Genomic DNA, 15,118 nt, shown 5'->3' with positions numbered 1-15,118 from the left:
CTGGCAATACCAGGACTTGGGTGGCAGAGGCAAGAGGATCGAGTTTGAGGCCAGCCTGGGCTACACAGCAAGTTCATGGCCAGCCTGGACTACATACAAGACCTTATCTCCAACAAATGGAGTTGAGCTTTTTCTAAGAATCAGTTTATATTTAACCTGTACTTTTTAGAGGGGTGAATAATACATCCCTCTCATCGACCATGTATAATTTGCTAAATAGTTTTGTCTGTACATGTGTGTGTTTAAAGCTTTTTACCTCCTGCTTCATTTCTGGGAAACAAGGGATTCTGATCATGAGCAAAGCTATAGGATTGATAAGCAATCATTCTTAGGTACAAAGTGCATGCAGAATACTTGTCTTCTCCATTAGATCATAAGCTTCATGAAAGGGACTCTGATCACTCCAATCTCCTCTGTTTTCCCAGTTTACTTCTCATGATAGAATTTCAAACATATGACCATAACAAGACTAAATATCACATGGTTTCTTGTGTATGAGAAATTATATATAAAGAATATAGTAAAAGATAACATGAGGTAGGGAGATCTTTCTCAAATGGAAAATGTAACAAGAGATGGAGAAAGGGGAAGGAAAGGAGATGAAAAAAGGAATTAAGATGTGATTATGTACACACACCAACTCCACACAGGAATGTAATCATTATGTACTTCAAACATGGAATAAAAAAATTTGTTCACTGAATTAAAACTTGTATAAGAAAACTCTGTTGCCCTAAGAGAAGATATATTTATCTATATTACCTTTTATCATACTTCATTTTTCTTGAAGTTAATTACATATACAATGAACCAGAACGTATGCTGATTTCCTGTTTCTGCCATGAACAGCATTACAATGCACAGTAATAAGGTAAGTCACTTGTGTTCTCTGGATCTCAGTGAGTGATTTTATTGGATTTGATTGGATGAGACTCAATTGGAAATTCTAAGTCATTCAAATTTTAAACTGCATCCCAATTCTGAAAGCATTTAGTGAGATACCGGTATATTGAAGACCACAAAACTCTATTACAAGTAACAGACAAAGAATACTAGAAAATTTAAAATTTTTAATAAATGTGCTTTGCTCACAAAATGTGAAAAAATACAACAAACACAAACATACATTTTCAGGTACACTACCTCCCACCACTTGGCAACGATGGTAAAACCACAAGATCTATTCACAATCCTGAAGGATCCAACCGTATGATTATCATTTGTTTTTGAAATGTCAAATTATTTTGTAGAACTTGATGTGAACATGACAGGAAGCCCCTCAACTTTTTTATATCCAAATGAAATCATTCTTAAGAGTACCCATACAGTATTAGAAGGCCCTATTAACTTCATTTGTTATTACACATTGTGATCTGGCACCAAGCCACAATGACTCCCTATATTTCTCAACATATACACTGAACTAGCTTTGGTGGAATAGTGTTCGTTTAAATCCAGTGTGAACCAAATTTGAGTAAGCTAAATTTATAGTAACAAGTGATACAAATTCAAATAAATTTAAACTAAGTGGTAGTAGGTTTCATATTTTCTTCTTCAAAGTACTACTTAAAATACATCATGCAGTTTGGAGCATAAGCAGAATCAACATCTGTAAACAATCAGAATTTATAGCACCAACATTTTGGCTGTAACACAAAGGCTGTCTCAATGGTCATAGATGGACCAACCTTTCAAAAGCACTGTTTTCATTTAATTTCAAAGTACTTTCACTTGTGTATTGTTTTCATTGCTCTTAGGATTAGCTAAATAAAAGTTTGGCAAAGGGGGTACTACCAAAACACAATTCAGAATTATTCTGAACACACTGCTTTTACATTTTTTTGTTCTGATGGAAGTACAAGACATGATCCTGAAGTGCTTAACTGGAAAGAAAAGTCAAGTCCACTTATTAAGGAATTATATGCTATTGAAAGTAAATGAAAAATTTTAAGTTACTCATGGTATATATGAGCAACCAATATTTACTGCATTTGGTCACTGACTTTATATTAACTACAATCTCGTTACCTTCATTAACTAATTTAGCATGTGAAATTTCATTTGAAATATTGGGTACACACACTCAACCATTTGTATCTTAAAGGATAAGTTTTGTATTTCTAAATAAAGTCTGACATTCAAAGTTAACTACAGCAATTCATAATAAGCACAAAACATCAGCTTTACCAGATAAGGAAGTGCAGTTTATGAAATTTAGCATCAATTATTGAAAATGCAAGTTTTTTTTAAAAATACACACATACACAAACACACACACATGTGCACACACTTAGCCATGAAATCTGAAACTGTGATATTTCAGTGCAAAAACCTCAGTATGAGGTAATTTTAATGTAATAACCACTTGAAAAAAAATCCACACAGTGGCACTCTTAAAAATGATAGTTTACATGACAATTGCTGGCTGACAAGACAATGTGGACTAAATGTTTCTAGCTGTTTAAACTTGTCTTGTTTGGACATTTATTTCTCCTTAATCACTTGCTTCTGATTCAGAAACATAGAAAGGCATTTATCAATGTGGAAAGGGAAAATTCCCACAGCCAACTAATGGTTTATATATTCAAAGAAAAATTTTCTGCTAGGGTTTAGAAAGAAATTAGGAGACCACAAGGTCAAACCCATTTTATGAGATTTTTAAGCAGAGGCTTAGTTTTAAATTTTTCTATTTAATTCCAAACTTGTAGTGCAGCACCTCCTTAGTGGAAAGGTGGGGACCCTATCAAAGTTGGTCTCAATACAACATAAATTCTTGTACACGTGCAAACCCTTTCACAAAGGTGTTTTCAGTCAGTATTGAGTATTATACATTGTTCCTTGCTTAAACAGAAAATTTTGTAAATGAAACCTAAATTTAAAAAAAGTAAAAGTGAACTGTCACAGATAAATATATTCAACACCAAGGCCCAAATTGATAAGAAAGTTATGAAAATACCACTTTGGCAGTGGTGTTTCTTGTACTGTGCTGAGGAAATGAGAACACATACTTCAGGAGAAATATCTTCCCCGATGTCTGATGTTGCCAAATAAGCTTAATAGAAGAAAAAGGGAAAGAAGACTTATCACCAGTTCCAAAAAGTTCAGGAAAGACTAGATCATAAGACAAAACTGAGGAGAAAACAGCTTTCTGTACTAGGTAACAATTTAGTTAGAAAAAAAGGAAAAAGGTAAGTGCATCACAAACTAAACCAATCTATGTATCATATTCAACTTATGAGACATCAAAGTGCAATCTACAGCTCTCTACATATCTTAAAGTTTCCCATTACAATGGTTTAAAATCAACAATGAACAACTGAAAAGAAAATATATAGAAAATTATGCTTCATTTTTCACAATAGCACTAAAGAGAAACAAAGGTACCTTTCTATATCTTAGTGTGAAATGCTAAAGTAACAGTGGTTTCTGCTATGACAGGAATCATTCTGCATGAAACTTTAAGCTTTCTATACAAGAATAAATTTTAAAATCCAGAAGTAGAAAAAAATAGCAAACTCTGTAAACCTTTGCATTTCTTCTATGCAAACCAGGTTTTAAGTACTGAGTTCATATTAGTATTTCCAATTAGTGTAAGCCGTTAGTTTAGGAGTCTGGACTGAAAGGGCCTTTTGCTTTTTATATTAACTTAAAAGTAATATAGGATCCTCTAGCTCATAGAAAGGAATAGAACTAGCTTGACTTTCTCCAGAATCTGAGTCGTATGGGGCATCAGGGAGCTCTGTGAAACCGTATGCCAGTTGTTCATCTTCTATATCTGATCGAACATAGCAGGAAGGGTTAGAATATTCCTCATCTTCAATACTGTTGAAATCTTGAGGAATATATAACATCCCCGGGTAGTTCCTACTAACCAAGTCACTTGTGGTTTTTAGGGAGGTTTTTCTAAATGCCATCAGATGCATATGTGAAAACTTTGAATACTTGAAGCGTTTAAAGCCCAGGGACTCTATAGCAATCTTCCAGCTTTTCATCATCATAGCATGACGGTTCTGATGAGAGGAATCAGGTGTGATGATAAGTAATAAACCATTTAACATTAATAATTCATGAGCTTTCTTGCAGCAAATCCATCGCTGGTAGGGTGACGGAAAATAGGAAAGGAGAAGAGAGAAAACCACCACATGAAAAAGTTCTCCGGGAAGAGAATCAATAGGGTTTTTCAGCTGCTTCAAAAAAGCATCTATAGCATCCTGTGCAAGCTGGAGTGGCTGCTGAAGTTGTAAGTTCAGGAAGTCACATTTATATACACTCTGCAGAAAGAAAAAGGTATGTTAAGAATCTCAAGATTACTTCCACCTTAATACATAGATTTTACCCAAACTACTTCACATTTTGCAGCATTTCCATATAATCCCCAGCTTTGATTATGGACCATTCTCTTCTAAATTTAGATACAACTTACAACTTGAAATTAGAAATAATTTTAAGTATATATTTGAAAAAACTGTTTATTTGAACTTTAATTTGAATAAGAGTTTATAGGAATTTTTTATTTCTAACCTCAGTCAAATGTACATTCGCTTTAATATTTAAAATGACTAGAAACAGGCTAATATAAAAACAACTTTTAAACAAAAATAGAAAATAGGATGAATCAAAGAAGTCAAAGAAGGTAATGAAAGAGGCATAAAATTTGTACAAGCAGAATGATGCTAAAAAATTTTAAGGTCATGAAAATGGTATTTAACTATTTACCTTAACCATTTAAAAAAGTAATATTAATGCTACTTTTATTCTATTAAAAAGTTAATTCGTGGTTTGAAACAACTACATATCAAATTTAATTAACAGGGTCAAATGACCCTGGGAAGCAGTACAACTAAAGGAATAAATATTCCATAATTTGCTGAATATTAAAACTGTCTAGGGGATGTAGCTCAGTGGCACAGCACCTGCCTGGCAAGTACAAGGCCCTGAGTTCCATTCCGGGTACCCAAAAAAAAGAATAAAACTATCCAAAAAACAGTGAACGAGAAAGTGAGATAGTTTGGATCCTAAGTGTCCCCCAGTGGTCCGAGTGGTAAAGGCTGATTTCCCACAGTGGTCCTCTCAGGATGTGGGACTTTCAGTCTCTGGGGTGCATCCTGAAGGGAACAGTGGGACCTGGCCCCCTCATCTCTTTTCATCATCCTGGCCGTCATGTGAATAGGTCTGCTTCCATGTGCTCCTCCTACACTGAACTGCCTTGCACAGGCCCAAGAGCAAAGGAGCCTATCAGTCGTGAACTGAAACCACTAAAACTGAACCAAAATAAACCTCTTCTAAGTTGATTATCTCAAGTATTTTGTTACAGTAAGAGGAAGCTAATACAGAAACCATTATTAAAGTTAGCTAAAAATTTGTTATCTTTGTTACGTAGCAATATTCACTAACAGTGATATATACTAATACTTTAGTCTCTCATTCACCCAGATAGGTAGACAAGCTGGTCACTTTATCATCTGGACTGTCTACTAGGGGAAGTGATAATTTTATATTGTCAGGAAAAAGATTTTTTTCTTCTTCCCTTTGCCTTTTTTTAATATAGCTTTATTAAAACAGAACTGACACAAAAGCATAGTTAACGTTAGCTTTGTTAACTTTTGACTTTTGTACTCTTGAAACCACTGCCATATCAAGTTAATAATTAAATCCAACACCCCCCAGATACTTGCCACCAGACAACATTCATGCAATTTCTATTATTACAGGTTAGTTTGCATTTCCTAAAATGTTATATAAATGGAATAATACAAAATGTACACTTATTTTGCCCATCTTCTTTCACTTGCCCCAATCATTTTGAAATTTATGCATTTTTTTGCTGGTATTAATATTTTCTTTCTTTCTTTTTTTTTTTTTGGTACCGGGAATCGAACTCAGGATTCTTTTGAGGTAGGCGGCAGCACCACTGAGCTAAATCCCGGGCATTTTATTCTTTATTGCTGAATGGTGTCCCATTTTACCAAGGTGGTTTTCCATATACTTACTTATAGGTTGATTCTAGTTTCTGACAATTACAACTCAAGGTATTAAGAATATTCTTCTTTAAGTTTTGAATGAACAAGCCTTTCATTTTTTCTCCGCTAAATATCCAGGGGAGGGCTAGCTGAATCAATAGTAAGTGTATATTTAACTGTAAAAGAAATGCCTCAACTTTCCAAAGTGGTTATATAGTTTCTACATTCCCACCTGAGTATGTAAACTTGCAGTTCTTTCAAATCCTCATCAACTCTTGGGAGAGCCAGTCTTTTTAATTCTACCAATTATACTAGCTATATAGTGGTATACTGTGGTCTTAATTTTTATCTAATTAATGACTAATGATGTTTATTTTCTGCTCATGGACTTATTTGCCATCTGGTTATCTTCTTTGGAAAGAAGATATTTAAGTTGTTCAAATCCTTTGCCCACTTAAAAACAGTTGGATTGCTTTACATTTCTAAATATTGTTTTCTTATGTGGAATTCTGAGTGTCTCTATATTCTAGATGCAAGTCTTTTCTCACATGTATAACATGTAAATATTCTATGATATTTCTTGCCTTTTCATTTTAACAGTATCTATTTAAAAAATCATGTTTTAAATTTTGACCAATGCCAATTTATCAGTTTGTTCTTTCCTCGATCTTGCTTTTGGAAGCATGTCTAAGAAATCTTTTATCTCAAGATCACAAAAGTTTTCCTCATAGTTTCTCCTAAAAGTTATTATATTACAGTTTCCATTTAGTCTGTGATCCATTTGAACTCATTTTTTATGTGGTATGAAGTACGGTCTGACGTTCTTTTTCTTTTATACAAGGATATCCAACTGTTTTAACACCATTTGTTGTAAAGATTGTCCTTTTGTTGAAAATCTGTAGCCTGTAACTATGGGCCATATTATATGTGGACCTCCATTACATTTCATTAATTATCCTGACGTCAATATCAGTCTTGACTACTGTATTTTGATAATAAATTTTGAAATCAGGTAATACTACTTTTCAACACTGCCTTTGTTTCAAAGTTGTTTGAGTTTCTTTAGAGCCTCTGAAATTTCCACACAAATTTTCAAATTTCTAAAAAAAAAAAAAAAAAAGACTGCTAGGATTTTTATCAGGATTGTAGCAAAGCTACAGAGTAACTGCTGGAGGAAACTGACATGAGATCAATATTGAGTTTCTCCACCAATAAATACAGTATATCTCATCATTTTAGTATTTTTTATTTCTCTCAATTAGTAGTTTTCAGCACATACATTTTTCCACATTTTAGTTATATATGTAATATATATACACATTTCATATAAATATATGGCCTCATAAGAAATACTTCATATTTTTGATATTGTAAATGGTGTTAATTCCAATTTTCTGCTGGTGTGTATACACACCTCAACTGATTCCTGCATATTGATCTTTTATCTTAGCAATCTTGCTAAACTTGCCTATTAGTTCTAGTAGCTACTTTGTAGAGTGCATGGAATAATTAATAGATAATCAGTGTCATCCGTGAATAACGGATAATTCAGATTGAAAAAGAAGTTTACCTCTTCCTTTTCAACCTGAATTCCTTTTATTTAAGCTTTTTCTTTAATTGCACTGCTTAAAACCTCTAATAAATGCTGAACAGAAGTGAAAGGCAATTTATCTTGTTTTAATTATAGTTCTCTGGAAAAAGCATTTTTCTTTGACTATTAAAGAATGATAGCAGCTGCAGGTTTTTCAGATCCCCTTTATCAGGGTGATTTCCTACTGAGAGTTTTTGTTAAGAAACAATGTTAAATTTTGTCAAATTACTGTCAATTTTTTTCTGTGCCTATTGAGATGATCACGTGGCCTTTTCTTTTTGTGCCCTAACACAGTAAAGAGATTGTTTTTTGAACACTAATTGTTTTTTGAACACTAATCTTGCACTCCTGGGATAAACCAGGGTGTTTACCATAATGTATTATCCTTTCTAAAAATAATGATTTCAGGGGCTGGGCATTTAGCTCAGTGGTTTCGCTGCTTGCCTTGCAAGCGCAAGGTCCCAAGTTCGATCCCCAGTAACCGCCCCCCCCCAAAAATAATAATGATTTCAACTTGTTAAAATTCTTTTAGAATATCTGCAACTACATTCATGAGAGATACTGGTCTGCTGTTTTCTTGGGCTGGCTTTACCTGGTTTTATGACCATACTAATAGCCTCACACAAGGATTTGAGAGGTATTCCACCTATTTCAGTTTTATGGAAGAGTATATGAGTGGTATTATTTCCCCCTTAATTAGGCGGTAGATTTTAACAATGAAGCCTTTTGTTACTGGAATATTCTTTGTGGGAACATTCTTAACTGCAATTTTAAAATTCTTCAATAGATTGAAGACCATTCAGGTATATATTTCTCCAAATGCAAGAATAGTATATCTTGAGTGGCAGCAGGGGTGTCTTTCAAGGAATTTGCCCCTTTTATTTAAATTGTGGAATTTATTGGTATAAAGTTATTTATCATATTATCTTTTTAATACTGATAAAATCTGTAATGATGTTAATTCCTTCTGCTTATTTCCCGGTAATCTGTTTTCAATACTATGAAACTTCTCCAAGAACTAGCTTTTTTCCTGGCATCGATTTTCTTTCTTGTTTTTCTGAACATTTTCTACTTCCTTTGATTTCTGCTGTGAGCTTTATTATATTCTCTTAGATTTAAGGTGTCCCCCTCCCTTGTGCAAAAGTTGATACCATTGTTTTAAGACTTTATTTTCCAGTAATGGTGTTTAGCGTTGTAAATTTTCCCCTTAGTGTTACTTTAATGACTTTAGTGGCATCCTACACATACTGATTTCTTATATTTTTATCTTGATTTCTGTTCTGATCTAAATGTCCTTTCAAAAACTCATACTGAAATTTTTTACTGTAACAATATTAAGAATTGGGAACTTTGGGGCCGGGGATTTAGCTCAGTGGTTTCGCCGCCTGTTGCGCAAGCGCAATGACGCGAGTTCGATCTCCGATACCAAAAAAAAAAAAAGAACTGGGATGTTTAAGGGGTGATGAATGCTATTATTGTGGAAGAGGGTGAGTTACTGAGGGAGTGGGCTCCTGATAAAAGGGTATGTTTGGGCCCCATCCTTCCTCTGTGTTGCACATGCTTTACTGCACTTCCACCTTGTTAGGACGGCAGCATGATGGACCTCAGCAGATGTAGCTCCTTGATTTTGGGCTTCTCAGCCTTTAGAGTGAACCAAGTAGACTTTTATTGTTTATAATTTACTCAGTCTGTAGTGTCCTGTTATAGTAGCAAAAAAGAGATGAAGAATATTTTTTAAAAAGATTCTAATTTCCATTGTAAGTTTTGTTTGATGATGTTCTGGACCCTCTTATAATTATGGAATGACCACCCTTCTCCTGAGCTAATATTCTTTGCTCTGGAATTTATTTTCATCTTAACATAGCTACACTAACTTTCTTCTCTCCATTTTCTTGCTTTTAATCTATTTGCATATTTGTAAATGAAGTGCTCTTCTTAGCCTCTTTATCAGGGTGAAGGGCTCTTTTTTTCTCAATCTCTGCCTTTTAATTGGGGCATTTGTGAGTACTAACATGCTCAGATATAATCTGTAATCTGTTTCACCTGTTCGTTGTTCAGTCTTCTCTTTCTTGCCATCTTTTGCATTAATTGAACTGTTTGTTGTTCCATTTTAATCTGTTATGTTGGCTAGCAATGACTACTTTAGTGTTTGCTTCAGGATTTATATCTTTAACTTTTCATAGTCTACCTTCAAGTGATACTCTATACAGAATAAGAACTCTAAAATAGTGCATTCCATTGTTTGTAGTACTACTGGCATACAGTTTAGCTTTACCTATATTATAAAATGTTCTCTATACTATCATTTTTGTTTAAATGGTTGTATTAGTTTGATAGGGCTACTGTAACAAGAGTATAATGAGCTGGCTGGCCTAAACAATAGAAATGTATTGTCTCACAGTTCTGGAGGCTGCAAGTCCAAGATTAAGATCTGGACAGTTGCTTCTTTCTGATGGCTGTGAAGGAGAATCTGTTCTATGCCATTCTGCCTGACTTCTAGTAATTTACTGATGATCTTGTTATTCCTTAGCTTATAAATGTATCCCTCTGACCTCTGTCTTCATTGTAACATGATGATCTGTGTGCTTCTTTCTGAATCAGAATTTCTCCTCTTTATGAGGACACCACAGTCACATCAGATCCACCCTAATGACTTCATTTTAACTTGACTTGACCACTGTAAAGCACCTATCTTCAAATGGAGCCATACACTAGGGGTTAGGACTCTAGTGTATCTTCTTTATGGGGACACAAGTCAACCTGTAGCAATGGTCAATTATCTTCTAAAGTATTTAAGTAACAAGAGAAAATCTAGTATTTTTTACCCAAGCAGTTATCACTTTCAGTGGTCTATTTCTTTTGTGTAGATCTATAGTTCCACCTGGCTAAAAGACTTCTTCCTCAACATCTCTTGTAATACAAATCTACTGAATTCTTTCAGCTTTTAATGTCTGAAAAAAACCATAATTTCACCTAGAGTTTTGAAAGATATTTTTGTTAGGTATAGAATTTTGGGTGACAAATTTTTTCTCTCTCCTGGTGCTTTAGAATGTCTTTTAAAATATTTATGGCTACTTTTAAGCCTTAATCAATAGTTTTAGAAACTTGATTATGATGTCCTTGGTGTAATTTTCTGTGACTAGGTTTGTTGAACTTCTTAGATTTGTAGATTTATAGCTTTCATCAAATTTGAAAAAATTTTGGCTATTATTTCTTCAATCTCTTCCTTTTTGGGAGACTTGAATTCTGCATATATTTGCCTGCTGTGTTTCATTTTGAACATTTTCTATTTCCATGTCTTCAAGTTCAAAATCTATCATGGATTAATCCCATGAAATATGGATCTCATATTATATACTGCAGAAGTTAATTTGGGTATTCTTCTACAATCTTACGCAGTTTTTGGATACCCATCTGCCGATCAGTATTCAACTGAATATACAAGGGGGATTTTTTTGCAGGCTTGTGGAGTTTTTCCTCTGTGCAGCTTTTTCATTTCTGGTACTCAGTCCTATAAAACTCGAACTGTTTTAATCTCTTAGAACTCTCAGAGCTCCATTCGGTCTCCACAATTCAGGGAGTCAGCTGGGCTCTGCTTGGGTTCCTCCTTCTGTGCCACATTTGGAAACTTTCACAAGGCAATATGCTGGTACAACTGAAGGACTCATATTATTCATTTTCCAGTGGTAAAGATCACTGTCCTTTATTATCCAATGTCCAGTGTGATATAAGTTGTTTCTTGTATTTTGTCTACTTTTGGTTGCTTTAGGGATAAAGTGAGGTAAAGTGGAAACATGGCCTCTGTTATTCCACACTGGCTAAAATAGTAAGTCTTCTCATTTTGTTTTCAAATTACTCACAGGGTTCTGCAACTATTAAAGCCTGATTTTAATACTGAATTTACATATAACAGCTCTTTTGCCTTCCCTAATGCCTATATAGTTCAAAGTTTATAACCTTATCTATAAACAAATCTAGCAGTTTAAAAATAATATCTAAGCCTAAGCTTCAGAATGGTCACGTCTCTGTGGTTCCTAAAGAATATCTCTAATGTCCTCAAAAAGATGAGGAGAGAGAATCCATGCACGAACCCCCTTGCACTTTACAACTATAGCTCCTGACAGCCTAAGAATTCTATGCAGCAATAAGCTAAAAATAGTTGTTTTACTGTGGAGCATATATTTGTCTTTAGGAAGTAAAGATAATAGTAATGGTTTTAGTATTTACTTATTCCTTAATGTTGCTCAGACAGATTCAGTTATGTTCATTAAAATGAAACAAAGATTCAGACCAAAGGTGAACCTTCATGCAGAAACTTTTCATTAATAACAGAAACAAGCTGAACTTTCATGCAGAAACTTTTCAATAATAACAGTAAACAATTCTTCAGCACTCACTATATAACAGGTATATAACATCCTATGAAATATGATCCATTATTAATCCCATTTACAGATAAGAAAGACTAGAAAACAGTGGTGGAGACATTCAAACCTACTTCTGAAAGTAAGATACCATTCTTTTACTTATCAAGTATTTAACATACTGATCACTGTACTAGGTGGTAAGAATATAGCAGTATGAGAAAAATTCCTAACCCAAGGAGTTTACTCTAATCCATATTCTCTTTATAACCTACTAATACAAGGTAGGCTGGGGTTTTGTAGCTCAGTGGTAAAGTGCTTGTCAAACATGTGCAAGGCTCTGGGTTTGATCCCCAGCACTAGAGAAATATTTTTTACATTTTTTTTATGTGTAGAGCTATATAAAAAGTAAAAGGTCAAACATTATGAATTTACATTATTTAGAAAAAAATCTAATTCTTTTCCAATATAAATAAAGAAATTACCTACCCCAAAGTCATCTAACTTCAAAAAATTACCTTTAACAAAAACTGGCATCATCTGAATAAGAAAGCAAAGTTTAAGATAATTAAGTGGACAATCCTGTTTCACTAAATTGAAATAAAAATGTGACAATAAATGACTTACTGCAATGTTCTGAAAGGGAAGGATAATATACCATTTATTGAGGACTAGTACTATGCCACACCAAGTATTATTCTCACAACTCTCTAATAAAAGAAGATTAAACTATACAAAGGTTAAGTAGTTCTATCTACTCAAGCACAAATTTAGTAAAATTTGGCTGACTCCAATGCCTTTGCTTCTTTTTACTATTCCATAATGGCTCTACAATACAGTAAATTTCAGGGGATATGCATTTAAAAAAATAAACCCAATCAAACAAAATGCAAATCTTTCTAATCTACTCAAATATCTTGAATGAAATGATCTTATCCTGGCACAGTTTTACAATATGGATATTTAGACAAAAACAAGGAATAAAACAAAATAAAGACAGCTATAGTACTGGTCACACAAATATTTGTTAACTAAATGCTCAAATATTTCACAGAATATACATTTAGTTTTGAACAGAAATAATCTCTATCATCTGATATACTGGAAAAATGTGCTATTTGAGGAATGTGGACAGTGCTTTTCCTTTGAAAATGTATGTGTGAAATATTCATGTCTGAAAACAAAATTATACATACCTCTACAGCAGGTACAATGTCTATGCCAACAGTTAGAAATTCTTCAAACTTCAAAAATGGGTTAAAACAGCTGCCAACATCAAGTAATCTGATCTTTCCCGAGGCTTGTAGCAACCTAAAAACAGATACTTGACGTTATGAGGTAAACTTAAAGTATAAAACAATCAAATATCTGAGAATAAGAGATCATAAACATTATTGATTCTTTATCATTTTGGTTTCTGGAAAAGGGCTCCAAAGATTTTTTTTCCACTTACAGGAATTACATCTATTAATTACCACATTTAAAGTAAAAAACATTTATAAAATGATAAATTGATTGTATGTTCCTATAAATTATGTTTTTAAATGAAAAATACTGACATTTAAAAAGGGTTATAAAAAGTGAGTTCTCGTTTTTATATTTTTGAAGTCTCTTTACTGGCTTGCCTAGCGTGTGTGAGGCCGAGTTTGATGACCAGCACTGCACAGTGGATTCTAATGTCTCCTTTGCATTTAAGCTGTTGAAACATCACATACCACACAATCTCTGGAAAACACTACTATACACTCATGAAAGAATGACAGTAAAAGGGCAAATGACATCTCATTATTCTGAAAACGACCCCATCCCCCACAGAGACTCTGAGAGGGTCTCATATCCACATCATCGGTTTGAGAGTTATCTTTATCAAGGAAAAAATTCATTCACAAATCAGTTTTCAGCAGTCATTATAACAATGTCTTTGGAGTTAACTTTGTCTCAATGATTTAAAATGACCAAAAGAAACAGCATACATAGAACAGTATTTTTTGAGAGTGGCATCTCACTTTTTGCCTGGGCTGGGCTTGAACTCACAATCCTCCAGCCTCAGCCTCTCAAGTAGCTGTCTTGCCAGTCTGTCTGGCAAGAATAGTATTTCTCCAGTTGGAGGGTCCCTGCCTGCACGGAACACAACAATCCAGCCCATGCCCCAGCAGCAATCCACTGGATCCCCCCCCACCCCACTCCTCTGGCCTCTTGGCTGTACTGACATCTGGTTCCACACTACAAAGACACAGACGACACTGGACCACCAGACCACTGTACTGGGTAAGTTGGAGCGATCATCACTTCCCATCGGAATCGGGACTATATCTTTAGGCCTGCATTACAACCCTGCAGAGTTCAACCCTACAGGAGGGCAGGGCGCTCAACTTGGGACTTGCAGCCAGAAATCTGTCCGAATCTCATGGGTCTGGGACTGGCTTGATGAGACTCACTGACTTATATCTGCACACTGCTACCCACGTTGTCTATTGTGACAACAGAGACATACCCTGAAAGAGGCCCTTCATTTTTATTTTTAATTTCCAAAATTAGTATTATTGGTTTGTTTCTTTTTCCTCTTTTCTTTTTTTCCTCTTATCTTTAATTTTTTTTGTCCTACTCTTTGCAAATTTTTGTTTTTCTCTCTTTTTTTTTCTTCTTTCTTTTCTTTTTCCTTACTCTCTCTTATATTCACTCTCTTGCTCACCCATATTGTCCATCTCGTTTTTGTCCCTGTTTTGGCCCTCATTTGGAGTTCTTTATTTTTCTATTATTCTCTTTTTCCTTCCCGCCTGTGTCCTCTGGCCTCACTGCTAATCTTCCCCTATCCTTCTTCCCATCTGTCCTTCCCTAGCCAACTCCTTCTAACTCCCCAGCCCAAAGGGTAAAGTTGTTATGTTGAAGAGTTTATTCACTATAAACATATGTTGGGTTGGTCCTTGACCTTGATTTAATTCACACAGTTAAAGGTGATAGATTAATAACTACCACAAAATGTCATTTTCTAAGATGTACTTGATGCAATGGTGTTGCTGATTGTATCACTTGGGCTAAGGTGTGGGCATTGATCTAGTCAGGGATCCATCCTAGTAAAATGATAATGAGATAGCCTCAGAGTCATTAGAGACTCAAAACTTAAAGACCAGCTATATCTGGAAGACACCTCTGAGAAGTAGTCATTCCATAAGGGTTCTAACTACAAGCAACAAAGATACTTA

At 34.5% G+C, this 15,118-nt stretch overlaps 1 protein-coding gene across 2 annotated transcripts in view; it reads right to left on the bottom strand.

Annotated features, from left to right (window-relative positions):
- Positions 1 to 1,050: 1,050 nt before the first annotated feature.
- The window catches only part of Samtor (S-adenosylmethionine sensor upstream of mTORC1), a 74,976-nt gene continuing 60,908 nt past the window's right edge, over positions 1,051 to 15,118 (bottom strand). Inside the window, exons 4-6 of one of the 2 annotated variants that reach the window (XM_021244766.2) lie at positions 13,112 to 13,226; positions 12,405 to 12,455; positions 1,051 to 4,271 (exon numbers count right to left, since the gene is read on the bottom strand). In XM_021244766.2, the coding sequence (XP_021100425.1) occupies positions 3,642 to 4,271; positions 12,405 to 12,455; positions 13,112 to 13,226 (796 nt within the window). In that variant the 3' untranslated portion in view covers positions 1,051 to 3,641. The remainder of the gene's footprint in view (positions 4,272 to 12,404; positions 12,456 to 13,111; positions 13,227 to 15,118) is intronic. The other variant, XM_004865282.4, reaches the window with a different exon arrangement.

This window comes from Heterocephalus glaber, unplaced genomic scaffold (genome assembly GCF_053883595.1).
Source record: "Heterocephalus glaber isolate CG9 unplaced genomic scaffold, H.glaber_assembly_v1.0 deba00000546, whole genome shotgun sequence".
NCBI lineage: Eukaryota > Metazoa > Chordata > Mammalia > Rodentia > Bathyergidae > Heterocephalus > Heterocephalus glaber.
Note: the sequence above shows the minus strand (reverse complement) of the source record. Positions and strands in the feature narration are given on the sequence as shown.